The sequence below is a fragment of the Aethalodelphis obliquidens genome, unplaced genomic scaffold (genome assembly GCF_003676395.1).
Source record: "Aethalodelphis obliquidens isolate GAN/ISIS:26980383/991018 unplaced genomic scaffold, ASM367639v1 scaffold481, whole genome shotgun sequence".
Classification (NCBI taxonomy): domain Eukaryota; kingdom Metazoa; phylum Chordata; class Mammalia; order Artiodactyla; family Delphinidae; genus Aethalodelphis; species Aethalodelphis obliquidens.
In genome coordinates, this window is record NW_020838395.1 from 1 (window position 1) to 16,521 (window position 16,521).

At 61.4% G+C, this 16,521-nt stretch overlaps 2 protein-coding genes across 2 annotated transcripts; one reads left to right on the top strand and one right to left on the bottom strand.

Annotated features, from left to right (window-relative positions):
• Window positions 1-651: 651 nt before the first annotated feature.
• On the top strand, window positions 652-7,453 carry LOC113616776 (calcium/calmodulin-dependent protein kinase type II subunit beta-like). Its single transcript, XM_027100150.1, has 5 exons — window positions 652-808; window positions 5,154-5,229; window positions 5,335-5,429; window positions 5,610-5,844; window positions 6,064-7,453. The coding sequence occupies exons 1-4, from the start codon at window positions 706-708 to the stop codon at window positions 5,840-5,842; spliced, it is 507 nt and encodes a 168-aa protein (XP_026955951.1). The 5' UTR covers window positions 652-705; the 3' UTR covers window positions 5,843-5,844; window positions 6,064-7,453.
• Window positions 7,454-10,323: 2,870 nt separating this feature from the next.
• LOC113616777 (synaptobrevin homolog YKT6-like) lies at window positions 10,324-15,737 on the bottom strand (the record flags this gene model as incomplete). The annotated part of the gene is made up of 4 exons (XM_027100151.1): window positions 10,324-12,029; window positions 12,844-12,945; window positions 15,190-15,255; window positions 15,543-15,737. Coding segments are annotated over 4 exons (399 nt in total), but the record flags the coding sequence as incomplete, so codon positions are not given.
• Between the last annotated feature and the right edge of the window lie 784 nt (window positions 15,738-16,521).

Below are 16,521 nucleotides of genomic sequence, written 5' to 3' on the forward strand. Positions count from 1 at the left end.
CCCCATGTCCCCCCTCTGTCCCCCTCCATCCCCCATGTCCCCTCGTGACCCCCCCGTCCCCCCACTCTCTGGCTTTGGCTCACCAGCTCATAGGTTTTGTCTTCTGTGTGTTTCCCGCCTGCCTCGTGTTTCTCGTGTTCACGTCTCGTCTGTTCCGCCCCAGCCCTCAGGATCTCTGACATCCTGAACACGGTGAGGAGGGGTTCGGGGACCCCAGAAGCCCAGGGCCCCCCACCCTGCCCTCCTCCGGCTCTCCCAGGCTCCCCACCCACCCTGTGTAAGTAGCACCTTGAGTGGCCCTGCTGGCTGCTCCTGGGGGCTCACAGGGGTGTGGAGACCCCTGGCTGCGGTGCGCCGCCCCCTGGCTCTGGGGAGGGGCCGGCTCGGGGGTAGGGGGACGTGGAGTGCAGGGAATTCCACACGGAGCTGCCGTTTGGCTAAAGACATGCACGTGTGCGAAGAGAACCAGGAAGCAGTTTCCCGTGATCTAGAGCCACACGCTCCCAGGGTCTGCAGTCTGCGGGTTTCTTCCGCAGCGAGGATGGGACGGCGCCGGCCGGGTGGTGCCTGGGGTTACGCCCCCGCCAGTGATGCTAGGGGTGGGGGCCCGGCCGGGCGGGCGCTGGGCTGGGCCACCTCCCCAGGGAGGGAGGAGCCGCCGCAGCCCGTCTGCCGCCCGCCCGCCAGTATCGCTTACAGGGATGGATGACACCCCAGGGCGGCAGCCATCCCCACCTCCGGGGAGACACCGGGCTCTCAGAGGAGAGGCTGCGGGGCCGGGGGCCGGGCATGGCGGGGGAGAGGCTGGGTGAGTGCCGGGCCGGGAGGGTGCTGACCCCCGCCCACCTGCTGCGGGCCACCCCCAGGGGCCTGGCCGAGAGGAGGGAGCGGGGAGGGAGGCCCTGGGAGCAGTCGGGCAGGCACGGAGGCCTGAATACTGTGGCCTGAATCCGGGCTTGCCTGAGGGGCGTGGAGGCGAGTGTCCGAGGTGAGGGACAGGGTCTTGCAGGCGGGCGCACAGCGGAGCCTGTGGGAGGGGGCCGATCCCCGTCCCCATTTGTGCGGCATCCTATCCGAGTCTAGAGGCCACCACGTCCCCATCTCTGGGATCCTTGCAGCCCCTCCTTTCACAGATGAGAACGATGAGGGGAGGAGATGCGGAGGGCTGTGCCCAAGGGGGCCACCTGCAGCGTGACCTCGGCCCAGGGCTGCAACCCACCCTAGGAACGTGCGCGGGCCAGGTGGGGACCTCTGAGGACAGGGCATGCCACGGGTGCTGAGCACCCCAGGCTGACCTGGGGGGCCCACGGCACTGGCTTGCCCCTTTAGGGGTCTGTCCTGAGCTTGACTCCGGGGGGTGTGGCCACAGAAGGTGCTGTGACCAGCACTGGATGGAGGGTGGCCGGGCCTGCAGGGTGCAGGGAAGGGGAAGATGCAAAGCCCTGGGGGGCACCGGGGGCACCGGGGGCGGGGGGCCCCATCAGTCTCCCTCAGGGAGAGGGGTCCTCGTGGTTGGATGTGCACCCTCCTCTCACCTGGAGTTCCCAGCATCCCAGCTCCATAGGCCTGTGTGAGGGTCCTCGGGTGAAGGAACGTGGGTGGGGCCGGCCCGGAGAAGGGACTTCTGAGGGGCCGTTGTGGGGTGAGTTATGGCGCTCAGTGGGCTGAGTGCCAGAGCCGGGGTGCCCCCTCTCCAGCTCTGGGACCAGGGTTCGGCCCCTCACGGCCCCGAGGCCCGGGCTGCAGAGGGCCATCCCTGGGCTGGGTTGTGGGTACCCTCTTTTCCCGGGAACGTCCCCGCCAGCTGTCTCAGTGTGTAAATGGGGTCGGTGCCCACTGGCCGGGGCCGTGTTCTCCATGATCAGGGATTACGCACAATCCAGGCTGATCCTGTGCAGCTGCCTCCCTGGGGTGGCTGGGGGCATCCTGGCACCCCTGCAGCTGCCGAGAGACAGGCCTTGGGGTCAACCTGGGGTCACTGGGGTACCCCCGGACCCTTTGCCGGTGGCCGGGCCTCCCTGGCCTGTTAGCTCACCCCAGGAGAGCCGGAGGGGACATGGGGGCTGCACTTCAAGCCAGACCTCAGCTCCGTCCCCGGAGTTGTCTGGTGGGGGGGGCTTGTCCTCAATAACAAGCCTCACCCCCGCCCCCAGGAGTCCCTTCGCGCAGCATGCCACTTGGGGGGAGGAAGGATTGCTCCGCAGCGTGGGGTTAGACGTGGGCGGCAGCCCCTCCGAGGGTCAGGAGCGTCCAGCCCACTCCTGGGCTGTGACTGGGCTCGTGTGGCCTCAGCTTTCCCATCTGCAGAATGGACGTGGTGGCTGTTTCCTAAACTTCAGACTTTGCAATGTGTGCTGCGACCCTAGGTTTCTATTTACTTAATTCTTTCTCTTTACACTGACTCCATTTTTAATTACGCTTTGTTTAAAAATGCTCAATATTACTTCATTAAGTGGAAGATTCAGCTCGCCACAGTGCAGTAGGGTGACTGTAAAATCAGAGTGCACGGGAAACAAAACAGAAAAGGTCACTCAATTCCAGCTGCAAGGCTGTTGGCTAAGGGCTCACATGGGGCGGGGGCGGCTCACGACGTTTGTGAAGAAGGGGGGTTGACAAGTGTCGGGGTGTCGGGGTGCGTAGACGTCCCCTTGGCGAGATCAGCAGGATGGCCTGGAGCTGACAGAGTAAATCGCAGGTGGGAGGTGGGGGCTCCTGAGCAGGGGCTGGACCTGGTGCCACAGGCGGGAGGCGGCGAGGTCCCGGGTGACAGACCGCCCTGGGCAGGGACGGAAGTGGCAGGGGCTGGGTGTTGCCCCCCCTCTGGGCGGGGTCTGGTGGGGGAGCTAGGCTGCACTGGGGGGAGATCAGAGCCTGAAGCTCGAGGCCACCTCCGCAGAGGTGACAGGTGAACTGGGGATGGGGGTGGATGAGGTCCCAGAGGAGAGAGGGTTGCCCAGAATTGCGAAACGCCCAGGCAGAAGGTGGAGAGGTGGGCAGGCTGCGGGGGAAGCCCTGAGAGGGGAGACGAAGTGTGATGGGATGGGCGAGGGAGGGCGCGGTGTGTGGGTGGAGGTGTGGAATACCCAGAGGGTGAGGACAGAGGCCGGCCTGCACGTGCTGTGTTGGGACCGAGCTCTGCAGGTGGACGTGGGGCATCAGGACAGCTGGGCCCACAGCCTGCCTCCTGGAGGCCAGCTTCCAGGGCTGACCAGACAAGGTGGGGCTCGGGTTCTGCAGAGACAGCCTTAAGCCCAAACCCTGCTGTAGTCCAGACACGGAGTTCGGCGGCAGAAGCGCCGCCGGGTCCAGAGAGAGCATCTCTTTTATATAGCGGAAGCCCACGCATGCTTGCGGGTTGGTGTGCACAAACACACACACACACACACACACACACACACACACGCATGCCCACATGCCCACTCTCTCACCTGCGCACGTGTGCACGAAGGTGCACACACACATACACATATGCTCATGCATGCGCTCAACCATGACACCCTTGGGTGTCATGGAGCTCACCCTGCAGCCACTGTCCAGAGCTGGTGCGACACGACCCAGGCTCCCAGCTCAGACACGGGCACGCCTGGGCTCGCACGCAGCAGGCAGCATCTTCTACCATGGACTCTGTCCGCTTCCTAGCTGGGTGCCTGGGAAAGTGAGCGCCCAGACAGCCGAAGGTGCTGATGGGAGGGCCGTGGGCACATGCTTCAAAATGCTAACTGCACCTTTTTGGAGCTGGCAACCCGCGCTCTGGGAATGTAGCCTGCAGATCAACTCACGTGTGTCCTGGTCCCGGCTGCTCTGCCAGCTGAAGACTGGAGACCTACAGATGCCCATCACTAGGCCTGGTTGAGTGGGGATGCCCATCCCACAGGAGTGGCCGTGCAGAGAGTCTGTGGTCCCGATGTGCTGCTGGGAGCAGGGGGGACACCAGTACCCATGCTGGGAGTGCGCAGACATGCGTAACTGGTGTGGCCGTGACCGGGGAGGGAACGGGGGGACAGAGCTCCTGGGGTCGTGCTTTTGGTGGCCTTCTTGGGTCTGAGTTTTATCACTGGCATGTTATCACTGCTTTAGGAGATCACCACGTGTGGATGCGTCTGTGCCTGTGTGCACACTCGTGTGTATTTCCTGTGTGCCTTTGGGTGTTTCTGTATCTGCACAGAAGTGGTTAAGCACCTCAGGATGGTACTTCTCTGGGGAGGGTGAGCGAACAACAAGATTCAGGGGAACACAGGCATCTGCATCTTTATCTGGAAGGTTTTATTTCTTGAAAAGAAATCTAAAGCAAATATGAAAATGGTTCAGATTTGAATCAGCAGGCTGTGGGCTATATTATTCTTTCTGCTTCTTCCATGTGTTTAAAATGTTTTGCCTGAAAATAAATGGTAGTTAAAGAGATAAAGGAGCCCCCAGGTGCGCACCCGGGGGACTGGGTCTGTCCAGGACCAGAGGTCAAGTGGGCAGGAACCTGGAGAAAGCTGCTGGCGCAGGGCCTCAGGTAGAGGGTGCAGGATGGAAAGGTGATGCCAGAGGACTGGCCTGGGGTCCCAGGACCGCAGACAGGTGGAGGCTGGAGGAGGTGGAAGGCCAGGCGGCAGCCTGCGGCCTTCCAGGGAGAGAAGGCAGTGAGGCCCGCACTCTGCCTTCCCCTGGGCCCGGCTCCCTGGCCTTTGCGCTGAGGCCTGGCCCTGCAGTCTTCAATCCCCTGCCTGCTTCGTGAGCCCGCCCTTAGTAGACAGCTGCCTCCCCAAGAAGGCCTATGAGAGCAATGTCCGTGGTGGGGGGCGGGCAGGAGCTGGGAAGGCTGGTCACAGTGTTGCAGCTGCGGAGGGCCCAGGGGATACAGCCGGAAGGACTGGGGCGTGGCAGGCTTGGCTTCCCCTTCCTGCCTCTTCCAGACCTTTTGTACTCTGGATGGAGTATTTCCGTCGTTCAGGGATGTTGTATTTAAGACAAATAAGACAGAGGCTTGTTGGACTTTGAAATGGGGACCCCGTTGGTGTCCCTGAAGGGAGCAGTCTAAGCCGGGCAGCCTCGGGGTCCCTCCTGGAGGGGGAGGGGGAGGGGGCGGGGGGTGCTCTGCGCGGGACCCCCCCCCCCGGGGCTGTAGGGGAGTGGCTCACGGGTCACTGGGCGGCTGTCCCCCACAGCGCGGAAGCAGGAGATCATCAAGATCACGGAGCAGCTCATCGAGGCCGTCAACAACGGTGACTTTGAGGCCTATGCGTGAGTCAGGGCTCCTGGGCCCATCCTGGGGCTGCGGGGTGGGAGGGGGGTGGACGGACGGGGCGGGTTCTGAGGGGCCCCTCCTCACCTGGGTCTGCCCCCCAGGAAAATCTGCGACCCAGGCCTGACCTCGTTTGAGCCCGAAGCCCTGGGCAACCTGGTTGAAGGGATGGACTTCCACAGATTCTACTTCGAGAACTGTGAGTGCGGGGCGGCGGCAGGAAGAGGGCGGCACCCCCGGGGAGCCCGCGGGCCCCCAGCCGGGCGCGCAGGGAAGCCCTGTCCCGTCCTAGTCCCGCCGGAGGGGGAGGGGTGGCCGGGCCGGCGCTCGTAGGGGGCTGGGCCGGCGGCGCGGTGCCAAGCCCCTGCCCCGCCCACAGTACTCGCCAAGAACAGCAAGCCGATCCACACGACGATCCTGAACCCGCACGTGCACGTCATCGGCGAGGACGCCGCGTGCATCGCCTACATCCGCCTCACGCAGTACATCGACGGGCAGGGCCGGCCCCGCACCAGCCAGTCCGAGGAGACCCGCGTGTGGCACCGCCGAGACGGCAAGTGGCAGAACGTGCACTTCCACTGCTCGGGGGCGCCCGTGGCCCCGCTGCAGTGAAGGTGAGCGCCCTGGGGGGAGGAGAGCGCCGCCCGGGCGGGGCTGCGGAGAGCGGTGGGGAGGCCAGCGTGGTGTTAGGGGGGCAGGGGCGCCGGGTCAGGGCCTCCAGGCTCCTCGCCGGGCGGCCTCGCAGGCGCCCACCTTGCAGACGCCAAACCCGTGTCAGACGGAGAGCGGCCGCCGGACGCTGACCTGCCCGCCCTCGGTCCGCCCCGTTTCAGAGCTGCCGCGGCTGGTTTCACGGGACAGACTCGGTGTTTGGAGCCCAGCTGCCCTCGGGCGCACGGCCTGCCTGTCGCATGTTTGTGTCTGCCTCGTTCCTCCCCTGGTGCCTGTGTCTGCAGAAAACCAAGACCAGATGTGATTTCTTTTTAAAAACAAGACGACAACCGCACACACAAAATTGATGTCGGATGAAATGGAAAAAAAACGAAACAAGGGAAAAAGCTGTAAAAAGCCCTGGCGTTTGTGGGGCTTCGAACCTTCTGGCTGCTCCCCGCCTAAGCTCCACGTGTCCGTCTGCTCCTGGCCTCCTCCGGGGACCGGCCGGGGCAGTGAACTTGTCCGCAGGGGCCTGCCACCCAAGGAACGGTGTTTGCTAGGTGGCGCCCACCCCCACGCGTCTGCATCCTCCCTGCCGCGCATGGCTCCTTGTCAGGAGTGTCAGGTGTCGTCTGGGGAGGGGCTGGGGGGGCTGAGCATGGCTGTCCTCCCTCCTGCTTCCCTTCCCTCCTGTCCTCCCCGGGGAGGCGCAGGTGCGAGCTCCCGGTGTCCCTGGCATGGGTGAGCAGTGCAGAGGCTGGGCCAGCCCCTCTGGGAGGATGCGGAGCCCTCGGAGAAGGCCCGGCGGGCCCAGGGCTCCAGCTCTGGCCCCGTTGGGGCCAGGGAGGTGCACTGGGTCGGGCAGGGGGTGTAGGGGGGTCACCCCTTACTTTCAGACCTCATGCCTGGCAAGAGACATGCCGAGAGGATGCTGCTGGCTGCGGCCCAGTGTGCAGGGGACCCCGGGGCTGGCCTCCCTTCTGTTCAGGCACCTCTCCCTCTTTGCCCCCTCCCCCCTCCCCCCGTGTGGGTGTGGGGCAGGAAGGAGAGAGGGGTCAGAGGCGGGTGGGTGCCTTTGGCTCCCAGGCCGAGGCAGAGTCCAAGCAGGTGTTCGCTGAAGGAAGCTGCGCTTTCGGAGTCTGGGCCCAGGGCAGCAGGGAGCGGAGGGCCGCACGGGGCTGCGTGTGACAGGGACCCCCGGGGTTGGGAGAAGGCGGGCTGGGCTCACCTGGGGTCCCCCTGCGTGCTGGCGGGCACTGTGGGGAGCCTCCGGGATGGGCCACGTGGCCAGGGGGCGGCGAGAGAGTCAAGGGCCGTCGTCTGGGTGTGCGAGCGGGTCTGAGCTGGCCCGCTGGGCTGTGGTTGGGGGGGTGCAGGGGCCGTGATCGCAGAGGTGCAGGACCCCCTGCCCCAGTACCTGCCCTCTTCCACTCATGTTGTTTTCAACACGGATTTTCTTTATCTTCCCCCCCAATCAAGCCAAGGGAGGGGCCTGGAGTGGGGAACAGGACACAGGATGCTGGTCTCCAAGGGGACTGTCCATCGACAGACACTCAGAGTGGACGCTCGCCTGCCCGTCCGCGGCTGTGCTCAGGACAGCTGTCCCCACCCACGGACGCGGGGTAAACACCTGCCAGGCTCCCTGGGCCTCGGGCAGTGGCAGGGCCCGCCGTGGACAGCGTGTGGCCCGGCCAACCTCGCCTCCTTGGGCCTCCTCCCCTCCTCTACCCCTTCTCTCCACGGAGCTGCCTGTCTGGGATAATTTGGGGTTTTTTTTCTGGGGGATAGTTCTTTTGCATGACCCCTCATGAGCAAGCCACACCCGCTCTTCTAGCTAGATGTCCGCGGTGTGGCAGTGTCGGCCAGCCTGCCCTGCAGAGGGTCGGCTGCCTGCGGTGCTGGCCGGCCTTTCCTCTTCTCTCTTTTTGCTGAGTTTCATTGTCTTTTCTTTCTGAGCCTTGTAAGTGTACAAAATTATTATTTTGTTCTGTCTCGGGAAACTGCAAATAAAAGGAAAACAGGACAAACTGCTTCAAGTGCATCCGCGTGCTCTATGCTGGGACCCTGCTGACCCCTCACCTCACGGCAGGTCCCTTCTCCACCATGTGGGCCCCGGGCTGGCCAGGCTGCAGAAACCTTAGGCCAGACGTTCCCGAGCCCGTCTCGGTGGACGGCACGCCCAGGTGGGGCCCCTCCGTGCCGCTGCAGGTCAAGCTCTGCCAGCTATCCCCACCCCAACCTCTGGTTCCCCTGAGGCCCTGGACAGACCCCTGAGTCCCCACGCCCCCAACCTCTCCCGTCTCCCTAGTGGCCTCTGAAGATGAGGCTGGGAGAGCGGATCTATGTGGGAAGAACCACAGGACCAAGGCCTGCTGCCCTGTCCAATCTCTCCCTCCACCCATCCGTTCTTCGTGCACGTTGATTAGAACACGCGGTGCCCAAGGCCAGCCCCCGCTGCTCCTGTGGGCCCTCACGCTGATTTGTGTAGACAGCATGTAGGTGTCACACAGGCCAGCGTGGATGCCAGACACCGACGTCAGGAGCAGAAGAGCAGTGGCTGCTGAGATGCAGAGGACAGAGCGGGCGATGACAACGGGGGCCCGGAGAGACTCTGCGAGGAGCCCCGAACAGCAAGAGCCCAGCAGAGACCAGGGGGACAGAGGGATGCCAGGTACGGAGGCTCCCAGATGGTCCCAGACTGAGGAGAGGGCGGGAGGGAGCGAGGGCCCAGGGTCGGCACAGCCAGGTGGTCCCCACCAGGCCTTCCCTCTGCAGCTTAGCCCCAGCATGGAGGGACGTGTCACCTGGCTGCCCATGGCACCCCTACAGCAGGGGACACAAAAGCCTGCTGGGCCTCCCTCGGGAACACTCACCCTCGGCCTGTGTGGCTGAGTGAGCGCTGGCCATGTGGCTGCTGGCCTGTCTGATCACCTGACCACAGAGCCGCATGGCAGCCCGGCCCCGCGGCTGTCTGACCACGTGGCCACATGACCACACCGCTGCATGGTCGCCTGGCCCTCCGGACATCTGCCCTCGTGGCCGCACACACTCAGGCCCCGCCGGGCGAGGGCTTCTGGGGCCTGCCTGTGCTCTGCTGTCCCTCCCGCAGACCTCTTGGCCCACCTCGCTCCCAGGCAGACCCTGGGCAGCCCTGCTGGTACCTCAGAGGCACCCTCCTGTGGAGATGGGCAGCCTCACCTCCACGCCTGGTCCCCAGGCCCTGCTGCCTGTCTGTACCTTACGCCTCGAGCTTACTCAGCACAGAAATACAGGCTTCAAGACAATCTGATACACCAAACGCGCCCACCCAGGGGGGTCCAAGTGACTTCTGACGAGACAGCTGCCGCTTCGGGCCAGCTCAGTCCTGTCCACTGGGACAGAACAGGCCTCCTCCTCCAGCCTCGGCATCTGGTTGCAGGCACCTTCAGATGGGCCAGGAGGCCCTCGATGCCAGCTTGTCGGCCCCGTGGCCGATACCCGGCAGGGGCTCTCAGGTGTGCAGGCAGGAGGGAGGGCTGCACGGGGAGCACCTCGGAGGATCCGAGAGCAGGGCACAGAGAATCTAGGACAGAGCCCGCGAGTGGAGTCTGTCCCCGCCGCCGCAGTATCTAGGGCTCCACTCACCTATCAGCTGTAATCCGAGGAGGCTTTCCAGGCCAGGCCTCCCTCCGGGCACCCGCCACCGCCTCCCCCCACCCCCCATCCCCCCCACTGCAGATTCTGAACCCTGAGGTGTGCCAGGACTCCGAAACCCAGAGCAGGGCCGGCAGGATGGGCAGAGGGAGGTCAGTGAGAGGGCCTTTCACTTGTCATTTTAAAAAGCACGTGCTTTGGGCATAGCTCCCTGCACCATGGGTAAAAACCCTGCCCTGGCGGGTCCTCTGGGCACGAAAAGCCGGGAATGCCCATGCTGCTCCCTATTGCGATGGTCAGAAGTAAGGCTGAAAACAGGCCCCAGGCCAGCGAAGAGACGGACTGAGAAGTGTTTGCAGACCGTCTGATGGCCAGCTGCCGAGGATGTCCCCTAAACGAGGATGAGAGTCCCAGGCCTGCAAGGATGCCTGGAGCACAGGGAGCTCCCACACCCCAGCAAAGACAGCACGCGCTGGAGGGGTTCTCATCTGCGTGGCCCCGGCCCTGTGGCTGTGCGGCAGCCTCCCAGGCGTAGTGAGGACCAGGTCACAGGGTTCAGAGCAGGGCTTCTCTCTGCTCTGCGGCTCCGTCACCCACTTCCTGCTAGAAAAGTCTGAGGGGAGATGACCGCTTGGGCCTGGTGGGGAGGGGAGCGGGGGTGGGGGGTTAAGGGAGATGCTGTCTCCCCCCACAGGAACTGCCCCAGGAGACGGGGGACCCCACGCTCTGCAGGCGCACGGCGCGGAGGGGCAGGGCTCCCGCGGAAAGGGGTCCCTGGGGCTCCAACAAAGCACAGGACTATTTTAGAATTTCAAAAGTCAACTTTATCCAGATAGGAACCTTTCAGACAGAACACAGAGAGAAAAAGGTAGGCGGCACTTATTAAAATACACTTTGCCAAACGATTTAACATTAGAATACAAGAGGAGCTGGGGAAATGCCTGATGCGGGGTCTCGGCCAGCCCCACCCCCAGTTCCTCCCCAGTATCCTCCGAAGTGGGAGGAGAGTCAGACAAAGCTCAGATCGTTCCTAAGGGGAGCTCACGGCCGCCTCAGGCGCCAGCGAGCAGGCTGGGTCTGCGCCTTTCAGGGGCATCCGCGGCAGCAGGACTCACACGGGCAGGCTGCTTTTAGAGAAAAAGGGCAGCTGGCAGGTGAATCTCTTCGGGTGGGGTCCTCGGAAGCCACGCGGATCCCACCTTCTGGCCCAAGCAAGGGAACTCGCGGCCGCTGGCACTGCCCGTCAGGGCAGTGGGACCTCCCAGTTAGGGCAAGAACAGAGTGCGCAGGGATGGACACCCAGGGACGAGACCACACTGGTTGACACCACCCCAGCACGGGCTTCCGCGGAGACTGAGTCCCGCAGGGGCATCCCGAGCTTGTGTTCTCAAGAAGCGCAGCAGGGCCCCAGGAGGCAGTCTGGAACATGGCAGTAGGGCCCGAGGGACCAGAGAGGCTGAGAAGGGCCCAGAGCCCCCCGGGCCACTGCCTGGGCTGCTCTGCGTGTCTGTTTCCAGGGTTGGGCCTCAGAGCCGTGGGCCTCATGCTGCTGGGGGCGGCTGGGGTGGGGGGGGGAGGGTGCGGGCTCAGCGGTGCTTCTGCAGGGGGCTGGGCTGGAGTGTGGAAGGCTCAGGCCGTAAGTGGGGTGCTGGGAGCCCCCGGGCTGGCTGGCACCTTCTCTTGGTGCCTGGTAGTGGTGGCCACAGTAAAGGTCACTTGCTAAGACGTGTGTTAAGTCCCAGGTGATTGTCAGGACAGTCTTGTCACCAGAAAGGCAAGTGAAACCTGTTCATGAGAGCCTACAGCACACCCTGCTATGATCCAGATGTTCAAAGCCAGACCGCAAGTCCGGGCAGGCGCCCCTCCCGAACTTCCAAGGCATCTCTTTGGAGCTCGCTGGACGGGCACTGCAGAAAGTCAACCTCAGCAGGAGCGCAAACAAGGTCTCAGAACTTGTGAAGCCCAGTGGCTGTCTCCTCCCGACATGGACACGCTGGCCCGAGCCCCCATCGGCACCCCCCACGCCCACTGCGCCCGCAGTGGCTGTCTGTCCCACCCCAGCCCTGTAGTCAGGGCACCCCACTCACTGGACTGTTAACACAGCTAGCGTACAGATAAAACCCAAAGGTGTACTGACGATCAACAAAGAGCCGGCTCTGACCCCGCCGTGGGCCTTGCACACGTCCTTCCCAGGGGGTTAGAAACGAGCCCTGCAGCATCTACAGGAGTCACTGAGCTTTATGGTTTCATTCGGCCCCAAAATACACGTTTAGGGGGCCTCAAATTACTAGACATGTGAATCTGAACGTTCCCCACCCCCAGGTCCCTTCCACCCTTCGGTTCCTCCCACGAGCTCCAAAGCCAAAGTTGAGTCTGTCCCACTCGGGTCGTTCCACGGTGGGTCTGCTCCCTGGGGGCTGCAGTTCCGATGTGAGTGACGGTGGCGTTCCAGCGCAGGGGCCTCTGCCGGCCGCTGTCACATGATCGCACAGCACGAGTTTTGCTTCCGGGCCTGGAAAGAGACAAAGAAGAGCTGAAGAGGTGGACCTCGGCACACGTAGCACTGGGGGCTCCGTGGGGGTTGGGCGGCTTTACCGGGGGCTCCGGGAATCGCAAGGAGAGAGAGAGAGAACCGGCCCGTCCGCGACGCCTGGAGCGAAGCTGTCCAGGAGCAGTTCATACCCCTGAAGTTATTTTGTCCGCCTTCCGTTAACGCTATCAGTAAGGAAGTAAACTTCCTGTTGTCAAGCCAAGTACAAAGAACAGGAACGTTAAGTCGGGTTGGCTGAGTCTCTTCCTCTGCTCCGGCCCCATCTCCCCGTAAAGCTGTCTTAACCCACAGGGGTGCTTCTTACTGAGGATGTCCTCAGAGAACAGAGAGGTTCACACTTCGTTTGTGGGGCCTCCGTTACCTTCCCTCTCACCTCCTGTTCGCAGATGCCCCCTAGCCCCACTGGCATCGCCCTCCAAGGCACACGTGAGAGCAAACGTGTGTGTGGATGGACCAAGTAAACGCAGCGCCCCGCTGTTCAAACTGAAATCCTTTGGCTGAAGGGAAGCTAACTAGGAACATAAGGAACTCTCTGGAAGGCGGCGCACTGCTGCTCCTCGGCAGGCAGCAGGGATGCGGGGCCCACCCTTCCGGCCTGGGGAGGGGGGAGCCTGGAGGCAGGGCGGGGCAAGGCCCCAGCTCACCTAGGCTCCCACAGCGCCCCAGTGAACCTGCCGCTACTGACCGCCCACGTTACTGAACGTTCCAAGGAAGACTTGTTTAGTGGTGAGCACTGCTCTGGGGAAGGGGTGCTCAGGAGCCGGGCCGCACTCACCGTTTTATAGAAGGCTTTAGACTGTATTCCCAGCACTTCGGATTTGGACACCAGGTCATCTAGCTTCTCGCCTCGCTCTAACAAAGACTCCATGGTGTTGTGCTGGACAAGAAGAAAAACAGAAAAGAACACTTTGCTCTGTTCACAAAGTGAGTAGACGCCAGCCCCCTCGAGAAGCTCAGTCACAAGAAAGCACTTCCTTTGGGCCCCTCCGCCATATCTGGGCCACTGCATCAAGACACAGTGTCCCAGACCTGTGGAGGAAACAGGACCTAGTGACCTTCCTGGAGAACCTAGAAGGTTCTAACTGGGACATAAAGCACTTCCCCCAAATCCTCCACAGCACAGGCTCAGCCAGCCACACTCCAGGAGGGATCACCTACGCCTGCATTTATACACACACATTCCTACTGCACAGAACGCTTCCTGTTCCCCCAGGGGAACTGTGTCTAAATCGCATTACTGTCAATTCTGCGAGAGCACTTCTGCACTTAGGCAGTACAGACAGACCCTTTCTGAACGGGTGAAGGGATGGAGGCCCTCAGAAGAGCCCCCAGCCCCACTGCCAGGACCATCAGGAAGTGGCCGACTCACTCCCACCCCAGACGGCCACTGCTAGGGCAGCCGCAAGGCCCTCAGAGGCCTCTTCAGAACAAGTGGCACGAACCTAGCTTTGCACATGTGAAACGGCACAGAATGAGGAGTGAGCAAAAATGTCCTTTATCTCTACACACAGCCGAGCAACTCAGATTTCCACCATAAAAAGTTAACTGGCTCAAGACATGAATGGGATAAAAGGTAGCATAACCAGTAATCCAGATTTTATCACTGCAGCCAGAATGGGCTGGGTGTCCAGGACCCATCTGCTCTGTGCAGTGGAGAGAGAAGGAAAGACGGGGAGCATGTGTCCCCCGGCTCTGTGGTGCTCACGTGCGCAGGTTCTGAAGCAGCAGAAGGCAGAGACAGGGCTCGGTTAGGAAACATGCAGAAACATGTCACAAAAGACAGAGAAGTGCCTGAAAACTGTCACATCTAACTTTCATTCCAAAGCCCCCAAACATTATCCAAAGCATGGTTTAGAAGACCTAGGCTTGGAGCCCCTGGGATGCTCTTTATAGAACACAGTCTGCTGGGTCCTGCCCCAGACCTGTGCATGAAAGCTGAGCCAGCGTTGGTAGGAGTTTTATATTTGGGGTAGGATTTGTCTGGCCACCTTTTCTGGGTTTTATTTTAATTTTCGGGGGGCTGTGCTGCGCAGCTTGTGGGATCTTAGTTTCCTGACCAGGGATCGAACCTGTGTCCCCGCAGTGGAAGCGCGGAGCCCTAACCACTGGACGGCCAGGGAAGTCCCCTTTCCTGGGTTTTATATCCATCTACTTAGGTGTCCATTACTTGCCGGGCGCGGGCTAAGCCCTCGCCCTAAGCCGAAGCCGGGCGTTGTTCTGTGAGCAGGGGCGTAAAGCTCAGGATAAGCTCCCAGTCCTGGGAGCTCGCACACGGGTCAGGATTCACGTAAACGTGCAATGACAATGCAGCGACATTCGGAAAGGGCCTGTACAGCCTCCGAGTACCCTGGTGGCCTGAGTGCAGGGCGCCCGTGCAGGAGGCAGACAGGAAAGGGAGGGAGGGCCCGGGGTGCGGGACCATGTCAGGGAGCCTGCACTTTATCCTGGAGCTGACTTGGGAGCTGCCAAGGACTTCAGGCAGAAGAGTGACAGATCAACAGCTACTGTGTAGTGGACAGACTGGAGGGAGGCAGGAAGCCAGGGGACCAGTCAGAGGCAGAGGCCCCAAGAATCAAAGCCAGTGCTGATTGAGGGCCAAAGGTAGCTCAGAGTTTTAAGAAAATGTTGAAGCAATTACAAACCAGGATATTGCAGCTAAAAATGCAGGGTTCCCGCTCTTCTAAAACAGGCCTGATTCTGACAACGCCGGGCCTGCATTTAGTCAGAGCGGGTGAGCCTCAGTCTGTGCCGAGGCCCAGACCCTGAAAGGGAGGCGCCTGCTGGGCAGTGGCTCAAGCTAAGACAGGCACTGCAGAGGCAGGACCACAGAACGCAGATCCCCCGAACCCAGTAACTGCCCAGACAGGGAGCGCGGACGGGAATATGCTGGGTCCCTCAAACAACGGGTGCCGTTAACCAAGACGGGGCGCGGGAGGGATCCTGCTAGGGTTGTCTGAGTGAGTCTGGCTTTGAGGCCTCTGATGCACGGGGACAGGTGGGCAAACACCACTTTCAGAAAAGTGCTTCGACTACAACTAAAGCAAGTGCCGGCCGCGCGGGCTTGACTCCCGGCAAATCCTGCTGCCCCTCAGTTTGGGGACTCGCTCTCCTACTTACTCACCAGGATGATTTTGGTCTCATCTAGTTCAGCCTGCACTTTAGTCATGGGGTCAGCTTCTCGGGGGTTCTAGGAAAGACCCAAAAATAAAAACCATGTCAGGACTGGAGTGGCCACCTGGAAAACGGGGCTCAAAACCAAGTGAGCTGGACACACTTTCAGAAGTTAAAAACCACAGGCTGTTTAACCACATGATAGAGAAGCAAAAGCTTGCCTAGGAGCTCGGGTTCCAGGTCTTAATGTGGGTCCCTGCGTTTTTCAAAAGGACATCAACATCCACATCACCCAGAGCCACAGCCACCAGGGCCACCGGCTCTTCTGTTCCACACAGCTTTGGCACAGTCTTTACACCCTACCTGGTATCTACTGAGGTGACCGTCCAGGCCTGCGTACTGGATGGTATCGGGGGATCCAACTGGCCAATCTATCCTGTCGACCTGCTTGGAGAATTCGTCCAGTACCTGCAGGACAGAGGAGCTCAGCAACACGCCCTCCCTTCTGCTGTGCTCATCCGAAAGAGAGGACCCAGGGAGGAGGGTAGAGGAGGATGGCTAATGGCAAGGGGAAAATCTAAGCTCAAGTTCCTCCTTCCTCAGTATTCTGGGAATTAAAAACCGAGGATGCCTAGCCTCATATGAACCTCATCTGGTGAATGACAGAAGTATTAGAATTTCAAACTACAGATTTCCACTTTTATCAGGTTACGAATTTCCAGAACAAAGGATATTGGCCCTCTAATTTTCCAAAACAATTCTTCAGAAAGGTAATTAGGTCCCTTGAGTTTAAGCAGCCACCAGATTTCATGTGCTTGTAAGTGTATGACTGTTTTGGGGGATGTGAGGCCAGGGCCTTTGAGGAGTTTATCATTAGCACCACACAAACGCACTGAAGAACGCGGCGGCGCTAGCCCCACACGGGGCAAGAAGCTGCTGTAACTGCACGATGGGCCAGCAGGGGGACTCCTGCAGCAGAGGCACAGAGGTGGGGAGGGGCCCAGTGTGTGCCCTACGAGCCTGTCGGAGCAGAAGAGGGGAGGAGGGGACGTGGGTCACAGGGCAGAGCACGCATTTCTTTCTTCAGAAAGAAATGAAAGTCATGACTTTGAGGGCAGAGGCAGGAAGAGAGCCAGCAAGAGGAGTGACGGGGGCAAAAGCACGGCCAGAGCTGACGCGAGGGCCCCCTCCCGGAAGGAGAGTTGCTGTGACTCTGTGGCCAACAAGAAGAGTCAAGGCAGCACCAGGGACACTAGTAGGGTGAGAAGCAGAAATCGGCAGGGGCAGGGGGTACGGTGGGGTGGGACGGACGGGACTGGGAAGGCTCCCAGACTCTCTCTTG

Bases quoted from the DNA above. Each gene is read 5' to 3' on its own strand.
- LOC113616776 (XM_027100150.1), top strand. From the start codon at position 706: ATGACACCCCAGGGCGGCAGCCATCCCCACCTCCGGGGAGACACCGGG. The intron at 5,230-5,334 runs GTGAGTCAGGGC...TCTGCCCCCCAG, and splicing joins GGTGACTTTGAGGCCTATGC to GAAAATCTGCGACCCAGGCC. The intron at 5,430-5,609 runs GTGAGTGCGGGG...CCCCGCCCACAG, and splicing joins CAGATTCTACTTCGAGAACT to TACTCGCCAAGAACAGCAAG.